At 41.4% G+C, this 12265-nt stretch overlaps 1 protein-coding gene across 14 annotated transcripts in view; it reads left to right on the plus strand.

The window, feature by feature from the left end:
* The window catches only part of LOC126400797 (CAP-Gly domain-containing linker protein 4-like), a 57575-nt gene continuing 45310 nt past the window's right edge, over positions 1 to 12265 (plus strand). For 13 of the 14 annotated variants that reach the window (XR_007571001.1, XR_007571005.1, XR_007571002.1 and 10 more), the window contains exons 1-6: positions 46 to 121; positions 5418 to 5480; positions 6637 to 6768; positions 7896 to 8035; positions 8561 to 8654; positions 11026 to 11187. Coding sequence is in view for 4 of the 14 variants with exons in the window: in XM_050061755.1 (XP_049917712.1) it covers positions 5441 to 5480; positions 6637 to 6768; positions 7896 to 8035; positions 8561 to 8654; positions 11026 to 11187 (568 nt within the window). In the remaining 10 variants the exon portion in view is untranslated. Of the gene's footprint in view, positions 122 to 5417; positions 5481 to 6636; positions 6769 to 7895; positions 8036 to 8560; positions 8655 to 11025; positions 11188 to 12265 lie in introns of all 14 variants that reach the window. The other variant, XR_007571007.1, reaches the window with a different exon arrangement.

Consider the following 12265-nt stretch of genomic DNA (forward strand, 5'->3'; position numbering starts at 1 on the left):
AACCGGATGTGCTTAGCTATGTAGCTAAATCATAGTGAGAATTGACGGAAATTAAATCCGCTAACTTATCACTATCTTGTCATTTCCCCATGAGTGAATTGAAACGAGCAGCAAGGCCAAGGTAATACAATTTTTTGTGTACCGTGAGCTAAACAGGACATTTATTTCTATTTCGAGTCGTGAAGTGCATTTTAATCTGTCAGTATGCTTGGCCCAGTATCTGTGCTAAATAACATTACCTCTGAGGAGCTAACGTTAACATGAGTGAACATTAGAGAGGGCACTTCATCTCACTTGGCAACTTTTCCCGCAGTGCATGAACATGAAATGTGTGGCTGCTTATATTTACCAGGCATGGACTGAAATAAATACGATGTAACGTCAGTGTACTGTAACTTAACGCTCTCTGAGTACGAGCCGGCTTAACAACATGCTAGCAACGGCTAACAGTTCCAATGCCTAAAATGTTAGGAGAAATACCAGATGTGTTAAGAGCCGAAGTTGATAAGAAACCAGTTAAATAAGTGTCAGGGCATTTGGTAAGCTAATGTGGCTTCAGCAGCCTTCAGTGCTGCAAAGCTATGATGCGAGGGAGTGGTCACTGCTGAGCAAGTTAGCTCGACCTCTTCAGCTGTAACAGTAGCCTAATTTAGTTAACCCTAGCTAAATTCGGGCTGATGAAGGGAATGGGTAGCCCAACTGTGGAACAATATTTGTGTATTTATTTGTGAATAACTAGTAAAAGTTATCAGGTCGTAAATAAGTGGGATGCACACAGGTGTTTTAAATTAGTCAGGCTGATAAGACTCTTCCTCAGGTTGAACGAAGGTGGGGCTAACGTTATGTTGGGAGTTGCAGGAGGTGGCTAATTAGGACAAGTGGAAACACCTGCGTCGTTGGACCATTCATGTGTAGGTATTCTGAGGTTATGATATTCAATAGACCTTTTTCACTTGATGTTTTGTCTCGTCATAGCAGATAAAGCTCAGGCGTAACTAACATTAAAACTGACTGCATTACATTCAGGGTCCTCTTACTGTGCCTGCTGGCTCACTATCATGGTTTACTGGGACACTTGACCTGAGCCATCATTAGCAAAATTTGTTTCACCTGTGCTTTCCCTGCTATGACAAGTCAAAATGTCTGCTGTGAAACTGTCTATTAAAGGTCCAGCGTGGAGAATTTAGTGGCAGTGAGCAGCATTGGGGTCTATTAATGCCACTTTCTAAAAGTAAATGTTGAACAGAGGAAATGCTCAGAATCTACAAATAGTCTGTTTAATGTATTACAGGATTACACAGAGGTTTATAGTTTGTTAGCCTTGCTGCTTTATACTTACGCCAGCATTGTGTTGGAGTGTCACACTTAGTTGTAGGTAGTGGTGGTAGGCCATAAACAGTGAGGCTGCAGAGTGCAACCAGCTGAAACTTCTCATGTGCCAAGCTTGTTGGAGAACTATGGTGGCTGATGCAACAACATGAATGGTCCTGTTTTTATCCAGTGTTTGATTTGTCCATAGACCTTTTCCCTGTAGACTTTTTGACGTGTCTTTAGTAAGAAAAGCTGCATTCCACTTTGGGGAAGCCTTGGTATTGTGCACGCGGGCTCACTAGAATAGCTTAATGGAACAAAGTCATTGTTAGTGTTAGAGCCATTTTTTTTTTTTATCTGTGTCCAATAATGTGTAGGTCACTGGTTTCCACAGTAGGTGGTGTGTAAACAATGGTGTCTGTGAAGGTACAAGTAGAGGAAGAGTTAATTACTCTACAGGTGTGCTGCTTACCGGGAGAAGCACACAGTTTTTTGACCACCGTTTAGTGGCCTAACTTTGAGCCTTTTGTTTGTTTTACATAGGCCCACAAGTTATAATGGTGTAAGTGTGTTTAGGTCGACAAAGGCTATATTGTTAAATGGACGGATTGTTGCAAATAAATGATCTACACTTGAGCAACCGCATGGACTCTGATTCATTCAATGGAGCCACCACAGACGGCGCGTCAGTTAGAGGTCTTGGTAGCAGTAGGTTTTTTGTTTGGTAGAAATCAAGTCACTACAGTTAGTGTTATCAATTTCATCTGTGCTCTCCCTACTATGACAAGTCAAAATGTCTCCTGTGAAAAAGGCCTGTTTTGGTTGACTGTAGAACAACATGACAGACTTTGGAAGAGGTAAGCCCCCATTAACAGTGTCTGGCTTTGAAGCTAATTTTACATACTGGCTAAATGTGGAATTACAACTTCCAGGTCCATCATGTAATGTCATGGTGCCCAGAAAGACTTTTTACAATAGACTTGCATCGTAAAAGAGACGTCTGTAAATCAGTTGGTACATTTTTTTTGAGCATCACCCTGCCCCAGAAATGACTAATTTCACTATCAGACTTATCTCTTTCATCCAATAACATTTTAAAAGTCTTGAGGAGCTACATGATTTAACAATTTTTATCCCCATGCAAGTTAGCGGTTGGCTAAACTGGAAGTTAGCTGCTCATGCACTGTAAGTTTCTTGTGCGCTTGCTCTATGGGCCCCTTAATGCAGAAAATCGGGGTAATTTTGTGCTGTGGAAATCAAGCTTTTTTGGCTCTGTGCACCACTGAGATACTTTCATAGGAATGAACAGGGGCCCTCCAATGCTGTATCCAGTTCTCTTTATACATCCACGTGAAGAGGACCCACTCTGTATGTAGATTTAAACAGCTCATTCTAAGGTAACGAAAACACAACGATTCTTATTTTCAGGTGATTATAAACAAGTAAAAACATAGTTATAGGCTACCTTTTCTGTCTATAGATGCCTATACACTGGACTTTTAAGTGAACATGAACAGCTCCAAAATGTTGAAACAAAACCAAGACTTCACAGTTCAGTGTATTCTTTTTTTAATAGCTTGTTTTCACATTTTAATCTTTTATTGTATCTAGATAGTGAACTATGGTTCTAAGAGAATGCATGTATGCACTGACACAATCCTACAACAAACTGTATAGTTAACATGTGTGGAGTCACAAAGCAGTGGACGTGCCAAAATGTTTTGAGTTATCCATTTGAAATACGTCACAGTATTGTCTCTCCATTGGCTTTGAGAATGAGAGCAGGGTGACATCATGGGTCAGGCACACAAGGAGAGGCTTATTACAGAAGTAGGCCATTGTCCCAAGTCACTGCAAAGTCCTAATCTCCAGACAGACAGACGGACAGTGACCTCAGAGAGGCATCTGGAATATCTCTGCTCACTCTTCAGCAGCATGAAAGTTGATGTTGAACAAACTAAAATTACAGTTTATGTTCCATGTTTGACATAGATCAGCCCAGGCATTAGAAATACTGAAATCTAGTTCATGCTTGTGTTTTTTTTGTTTGAGCTTGGTGTGCGATTTATGCTGTTTCAAGCAATAACCATCTGTAAAATAGTACATGTACTTAGTGACTGTTACGGCCTGCATACAAACACAGAAATCATGGCTCCATAGGGGCAGGAGGCTGCAACATATAAAAGAGGACGCCACACCAAAAGTAACAGTTTACCCACAGGCTTTATTTTTGTAACCCAAATATTAACCAAAACACAAACAACTAAGAGAGAAACAAAAAGGGACTGGAGACCCCGGCCAAAAGGAACAAAAGGAGGGAAGACGCTGAGCCAACCACGCAGTGGGCTGTCGCTCCCAGCGTCTCCTCCTAAACTACCTGAAAAGGAACTAAACCTAGAATAAACAAAAAAGACGAATAAAGTAACTACTGGTCATCCCCAGCCCAAACTAAAACAACAAACTAACACAACAAAACCCCAGCCCCTAAATGAGCATGGGGGGGGGAAACCTGCTTGGGGAAAGAAAACAAAGGAGGAAAAAGGGGAAAAACTCCTCACCACCTGTGCTGGTGTCTGTGCCGTGTGCCGAGCCCTGTGTCTACTCTCCCTGTCCCTCTTATCCCCTCCTCCTCTCTCTACCTGACTGCCGATTGCACTCAGGTGCGCAGCAGGCAGAGGGAGGAGGAAGACAAACATGACAGGAGAGAGAGACAACACAGGCTGCTGCACGTAACAGTGACCACTTCTGAAGTATTTTCCAGTTTTTCTTAGAGAAATGGAGACTGCATTGTCAACAATTACAACACTTCTAACATCTCCCTATAGTCCTTGTTCTGCAAGGCTAAATGGAAAACATCTAGTCAGTACATGTGCTGCTGCAGGTCATTCGATGAATCCTTTCTGCTTGAGGCTTTGCTTTACCTTCCTAGTCACAGTCACCCCAAATCAAACATTTCTGACTGCACATAAAACTGCAATATATGACGTAATGATCCCAGTGTCGCTAAAATTAATTATTCATCAGGCCATGTGATAATAACCCTGATTTAATGTATTTTTTATGATATAATCTTGAAATTTTGTGGATTCTTAACATGAAACAGTTTCTTCTTTTACATTCTAAAAAAATCCATAATGATGTGAAATCAAACTGGACTTAATATTAATGGAATTAAAACTGTTTAGCATCAACAACACTGTATTGTTGGGTTGGTAGACCTTTACCCAAGGACGGAGTAAATCAAATACTCAGCTATGAAGTGAGAAATACAATCAGCTTATTTCACAGAAGCTATTTTGACATGCCATAGTAGGAAAAGCACAGGTGTAAATGATAAAATGAAAGATGATTGGTTCCACTTAGCTGTTTCAGTTTCATGGTATTGTACAAGCAGGCTCACTGTCATTCTGCCATGGCTCTCTGGGTCACCTTAATAGAACAGAGCAATCATTTATGTTATTACTAACACCTTTGCTTTTCCCACATTGACAAGCCTGTGAAAAATGCCTATTACTGTCCCCATTGCTCTTCTCTTCTAGCAATATTTTCTAGAGTGTGATGCATAGTTCTCTTAACATACTGAAACCCCATTGTACTGGTGCAGTGAATACAGAAAACATGTCTTTCTGCGGAGAGGTCACAGGTGAGGCTCAGCTACACCTCTCTTCTGGAGCTGGTAGGGATTCAGTCTCATGCCAGTGGGGCCTTTAGCAGGGCGCTTGCCGTCAAGGGGAATTGGACACTGGCCTTTACAGTGAAGGACAGTCGTCCTAATCACAACAACCACTTTGCTGCCCTTTTACGCTGTGTTTGTTTGCACTGTCACCCTGCAGACACATTCTCTACATCATGGGTCTTATGGTTGACTAGTCAGATGAGGTGGCAGCGGGGTCAGCCATGCACAGGACTGGAAAGTGAGAGTGACATTACAGCTGGGGAAAGTCAGGAGTGAGAGCTGGCTGTAAATAGCCACTGGACCTGGGAATGAGGGGGATCACAAGGTATATTTAGAAGGAGGGGGACCGTCTGTGTTCTTGCTTGGGTTATTTTGAGAAGCAGCTTGGTTAGATGTTGTGCTGGACCCAGTCTGTGTCTCTTGATTTTAGCTTAGGTGGACTGGGAAGCTCTCATGGAGATCAACAAGAAAGAGGATAAAGGAGAAGATGACAGTGAGTGCTGGTTGGTTTGGAAGCTTTTAGGCTCAGTGTTGCCTTTCCAGGCCTAGGCCTATGTGTATGTTTGTGCTTGTACAGTAGTTCAACCTCTTAATATTTCTACCCAGCCTCCCAGCCTCGTATTTTCCGTTTTTATAATGTCTGAAGTGTAATTTATAAAGTGCTTCAAGATGAGGCTAGGTAAGCACATGTTCACCATAAACCTATATGTGTTTTAAAGTTTGTAGAAAAACTAAAAATCATCACACAAGCTTAGTTGTTTTGGCAGTGGAAATTTTCTTTGACTCAAAAGCAGACTTTCTTGTCTGTTATCCTTAGGCCTAAATATCAGATGATCTTGTTGGTTTGACAGTTTAAATTTGTTGTTCTTAAGCATTATTCATTAATATACTCCCATTAATTTTTTTTTCTTAGCCAAGTACCCCCTGTTCTATTGCAAAACATTTTCGGTAGGAACCCACAAACCTAAACAGGAATGTTATTGCGTGTGTTTTTGCAAGTGACAGTTTAGAAAGTTGATGATTGCATTTTTAAAAAAAAAAATGAATATAAAATGTGGCTTATCAAGCTTACATTTACATTTTTTATTGACGTTATTTTAGTATGATTATTTTAGGAATTGTGCATGAATGATTTTTCAATTCACATTTAAAAAAAAAAAATCTCAGGTACCCACACCCTCATTTAAGAAACACAGGTATAGATGTATAGCCATACTGCACATAATCACATTATACCTCAGGATGTAGGCTATGTCACTCTTCCTTTTGTATGAAATGTGCACAGCATCATATTATGATAATATTGCAGTTTTAATTGTCCTGTACTGTGTGATAGTTGCAACTTTAGTGTTGCACTTGGATGCTGCAATATACTACAGAATCACGGGAGGACTGTAACATGAGTATAAACATTATTAAGGTTGTTGGCACTGTGATGTATTACTGCCTATATATATTTTTATCTAACCAGTATAATGCACCTTGAGATTTATTCAGACCCAATTTTCTGAGTAATACACAGTTACGTAGGCTCGCTTCAGAGGAAAATTGAGAAGCTCACTGTTTTAGTGGGATGGTTCTGACTGCTTTGTAGAAATTAGACCGACTTGTGTCTCAGAATAGGTCTTCTAATATTGTTCTTGCCACAGGCCCTGAGGGGGAGATGACAAAGGAGGATGTTTCAGAGCCTGTTGAGGGACACACTGTGCTGGGCTGGGCCTCCTCCCATCAGCGACCGGTTATCCACCAGGTGGCCTCCGCACCCATGCCCAGTGACTGTGGTGAGGATCCACACACATGCACACATTTGGTACATCCATGCAGTGGAGCTGTGTGACATTTCAGGTGAATTAACATGCTCACTGCAGTACTTAATGGACTGCGGTTGTAACAGCTCAAGGCTATGACTGGAATTTAGGAACATTTTTGACCATGCAGTTAAAATAATGATCAGCTGACGACATACTAAAAACTTTATCAGTGAGTTATGATTGCTGAGTGTTTGATTAGTCCACGGCTATGTGAGCCTAATCAAGATTCATGCGGTAATAGTAATCAATGATGATGATGATTATCCTGACGGGGTGAGATATCAAAGTCCTGAAACTGCACTCAATAACTGTGCTGACCGATGATTTCAGTTTAATAACGGCAGATATCTATTTCTTGCTCATCGTTTATTATTACAATCATATCACAGCATCATTTTAATTGTGAGTGGTTAAAACACAGTTTGATGGCTTAAGTTAACACAAAGATAACACATTACTTTCTTTAAATAGGTGAATATGTTAAGTTTTAGTTTTTGTCATCTCATGCAGTCCAATGTGTTTGTATACAGCTTAACAAATGATTGATTTGTTTTTAAACAGGTAATCAGTACATCAATTGTAATAAGATGGAGTGCTGACATACAATCAGTTTTTCATCCCCAGGATCTAATGAATGAAATCATGTGGTCATTAGTTACACAAATGGCTCTCAAATTGACCCTCTCTTATATGTAATGCAGTCAGTAAGGCAAAAGCAAAAGGTTTGATGCTGGTTAAATTATAAGCGTTGGTATTCACTGTGAAAGGCCAAGCCTATTTGTTTTCAGCCTCAGTCGGGCTCTCTAATGCTTCATTTGGTTCACGGCATGCCATCCGCTGTCACATCTGATTTCATTCGCCTCTGCAAGCACAGCAAGGGCATTTCCCAAGATTACTAATTTGATTGAATCGATTGAGCGGTGTGTTGCAGAAAGTTAATGTATGTCTGTGCTGCAGAGTTTCACTCATGCTCTCTTCATGTGCGTACACGGGTGAAAAGAAAAACGAGGCTTTGAGTTCCCACCTCAAAGGTTCATGGTGAATTACATAACAATTAAAGTGTGTGTCTGTCATTTTTGTCATCTCACCACCTCCAGAGTTCTCCTTCTTTGACCCCAGTGAGCCACAGTGCAAGGAGGTTCTTCTGGATCCCAGCACCACCATACCAGAGCTGTTCGCTGTCCTCAGGCAGTGGGTGCCCCAGGTCCAGAAGAACATCGACCTCATCGGCAATGAGGTGACGCCATCCAGCATTTTTTATTGTCTATGAACTATGATACAAAATCTTCTCTGTGTGTAAAAGTCACTGTTCACAACTCTACTATTTGAATTATTCGCATGTCAATAGAAGATGCTAGATACAAACTATGATAACTGAAAACACTAGAATACTTTAGAATAAAATAAACCTCAGCCAAACCACCCCCAAACCTCCACGCAGTGTTACACAAAATAGCTGCAATGCAGTAAATTGTGCAGGGAAGCACTTGTCTCAAGGGTAAAAGCAGGAGATTATTTTCTCTCACTCTCACTTAATAACTGCTACCCTTGAGAAATAAATGCCTCGTTTCGATGTCAGTTTGCGCAACAATTCTGAACCAAATTTAAAGGTGAGCAGAGTTATGAGAGGCCCAGCTTACTTGTCATTCATCAGATCACACCCCCCCCCTCAGAGTATCACTTTATAGCCTATTATGTAATATTTCTGCACAGTGACACTGGCGGTCCTTAGTGACACAATGCAGATCTTGTCTTTGTACAGATCCTAAAAAGAGGCTGTGGTGTGAATGATCGAGACGGTCTCACAGATATGAGCCTCCTGCACTATTGCTGCAAGGCCGGGGCCCCAGGCATCGGTAAGTATCAACAAGGGTGTTGAATAAACACTCTCAGCTGAACTGTAAAAGTGTATACACATGTACTCTGTCTTGTCTGTGTGTTAATTCATCTTGCTACTCTGACTACTGAACAGAATCCTGTATGATCTGGTTAGCTCTGCCATTCATATTTCTCCTTTAACGAATACTTCAATCCCCAAATGATTACTTGTATATCAATAAATCACCCCATGTTATACTGAATTCATTAAAAAAAATGGTTTTCTCACATGCCTCCACCGTGAACGAAGAATCCAAAAACAGAGAAAATTCTTGATGAGTTGAACTCATAGGGGACCTTGTTAAACAACAGCAAGCTATATCAAAACTAGGGTTGGGATCCGGATCCAGTTCTTTTTTGGAACCGGCTCCAAAGTTCCGGTTCTGGAACCGGTTCCATCACATTGGCGTAACAGTTCCTGCAAACGGTTCCTAGATTGTCACGTGCATTTCCATTAGAGTGCGGCGTGGGCCGCATATTTCTGTCCGAACCCGACCGAGCCCGACATGATCTAATCACTAAAGCACTGAGTTTGTGTCACACAGTTGTCATGGTTACAGGCTATTTAACAGGCCGGGCGTGCGCCGTTGGTGCTCCGGAGAGGGAGACCTCCGTGTTTGAGACGGGAGCGGGAGGCGGGAGGGAGGGAGACCTCCGTGTTTGAGACGGGAGCGGGAGGCGGGAGGTCCGACGCTTCCAGCGAGGGGAGGGGAGACATATAACAAAATAAGATAAAATAGGAGACACCTGTCTCCCTCTTTTATTTTATTTTCAGCGTTTAATCAAGGCAGAGGCTGGCGGCGGGAGGTCCGCTTCCAGCGAGGGGAGCGGTAGAAACAAACAGCCAATGTGTCTGTGTGTGTTATGTTCAGGTGTTGTCACGTAAATAACAGTGGCCAAGCATGAATGCATATAAGTATTTTTTATTACATTGCTGTGGTTAATTTGAGGTAATAGTGTTACTGTAGAAATCAGAGAATCACTTTTTGTTGTTATATATTCTCAGGGAGATGATACAAGCTCTAAATCTGAAATACACACCACACACAAATGTGTATTTTCATCTAATTGTACTGTGCAACAGTTAGAATAAAGTTTTTGTATTTGTATGATTGCATTTGTGTTTATTATATACTTGTTTAAGTATAGCAAGTATAATGAATATAATGTAGGAATCGGTAAGAGGAATCGGTAAGGAATCGGAATCGTTAAAATCCTAACAAGTCCCAACCCTAATCAAAACATCAGTTTACAAACTATCACACAACTTGTTCAGTATAATCCAAGTCTCAATTATCCAGTCGTTCGCTCAGCCCTTTCTGACTGGGAACTGAAACTTTTTGTGTTTTTGTAAAAGTAATTTTACCTCATTGAACACACTAGCTGCTGGTGTACTGCTGCCTCGATCAATTTGTTTGTTTGTGTTATTGTGTTACTTTGTTGAATCCCACCTAACGCCCAAATCACACAGTAACACAAACTAACTGATGGAGACAGCGTGAGGCCGGCAGCACTGGTGTTCAGTGAGCTAAAATAACTGTTTTTGTCAATGGAGTCTAGCTTTGAAGAGAGCAAAGTTTAACTTTCAGTTGCGTTTTAAGTAGTAAGGAAAATGTATTTGGGAAGTACTGAGCATACAACTGGTCAAATGAGACTTGGATTATACTGCATGAGTTGTGTGAGAATTTGTAAACAGATTTGATATGCTGTTGTTAAACACACAACCCTTTGACTTCAATTCATCAAGAATTTTCTCTGTTTTTGGATTCTTCGTTGACCATGGGGGCGTGGGCTAAGTAACTGATACACAAATGATCACTTTGAGAATGAAGTATTTCTTTCAGGGAAACTGGAACACTGTCTCGACGCTAGTTAGCCAGTTAGCACATTAAAAACAATTCAGTGTTGAAAGAACAAAGGATATTTACTGTGTGCCAGTGAACAATCACACAAACCATCAGGAATCGTTAAGAGCTCAATCACTAAAGAAGAAAGACCTTACCATTTGTAGCACGTTTGTTTTGGTTTAACTCCCTCCATTTCTCCTCTCGGGTGCTGAGCTGAGCTGCCGATCAGAGTGTTTTTATTCACCAACGGGCTTTGCTGTTGCTTATGCCGATTCAGCACACTGAATCAGTGGGAAAAAAAGGTGATGGGGGCAAAGGGGCAACAGTGTCGGACACACTGCACCAGTGAGTGTGGCAGACACTCACCAACTGTCCAACTTTGACCAACTGCCGACCGTCAGCTTGATGTGTCAGGGCCTTTGAACACAGTCTGTACTACATCTCTCCTCCACACACACACACTCACACACATATATACTTGTATCCCTCCTGTGTTCCTCAGGTGATGCAGAGACAGCAGCCAGCTTTGCCCGCCAGCTCCTTGCCCTGGGTGCTGATCCCAACCTTCGCTCACGATGGACTAACATGAGGGCCCTGCACTATGCTGCTTACTTTGACGTGCCCCAGCTTCTTCGGGTGGTGCTGCAGGCCTCCCAGCCTGGAGGTGAGAGCAGAGCTGCAGAGAAGAGAGAGGGGCATTCAGTACAGGGCAAACATTTCTATTTTCATAACCAGCTGCAGTGGCAATTAAGGCCTGAGTAATTTGTCTTTTTCCTGTGGTACACATACTGAGTTGCCAGCTTATTAGGTGTACCCACTGTGGCTACCTTCAGTCCAATCCAACATCCCTGCAATGCAGCCTGGCTTTATTTTCACATTCAGTTTTTTGCGGTAGATGTCAGTCAAAGAGGTTACAGTATGTGGTAAGGTTTTTCTAACTTTTGTCCACCTTTTATGTCAGTGTACTGCTCTGGTGTGTACCTACTGGCAACACATTGGATACAGAAGACGATGTTGCACCTTGGTAGATAGACTTGGACAGCAACAGCAGGGCTTTACTGCAGATTGTTTACATTTTTTTTTTAATTGTCACGCATTTCACACAAGTATGGAGTCCAATTTATAGAAATCACTGCTCAGCAGATAAAGCCTTGTTGATGGTGCTGGAGCCAAGGCACAACAAAGTATATCAGGAAAAGTTTTGTGCACTGCAGCCTGTGTCGAAGAAGATTCCTGACCCAAAGCTTGCCTCAGCAAATGAATACTGCACAGATAGGAATGTGTTGATGCCTTTCTTGTCACCACACACATACGTATGGTCAAATCCCTGCAGGGCAAACACTGCTATGTAGGTATGCTTGTTAAAGTATGGGCCTAATGTTTAAAATGTTATTTTTTACTATTCCTTTTCTCATATATTGGTCATTTATAGCAGGCTGCTCAGCTAAGTTTTTGTAATAGATTATATTTTGTTGTGTTGCAGTATTTTGCAGTTCAGTCCTGTTAATTTATGATTTAAATTATTTACATAAGAATTAAAAACTAATGCTTTTTTAAGTCCAGGCTTGGTGAGTCTTGGTGAGCCTGTGGACATTACTGTGCTTGTGATACAGCACATGATGTTTGTCTCCTCTAGTATAACAGCTGGTTGAGCTGCAGTTAGAAAACAGAATTTACTGGCCAAATCATGTAGTGTACACAATTATGAATAGTTTTATTATATGTATGTAAATGTTGTCATA

Source organism: Epinephelus moara, chromosome 14 (assembly GCF_006386435.1).
Source record: "Epinephelus moara isolate mb chromosome 14, YSFRI_EMoa_1.0, whole genome shotgun sequence".
Lineage (NCBI taxonomy): Eukaryota > Metazoa > Chordata > Actinopteri > Perciformes > Serranidae > Epinephelus > Epinephelus moara.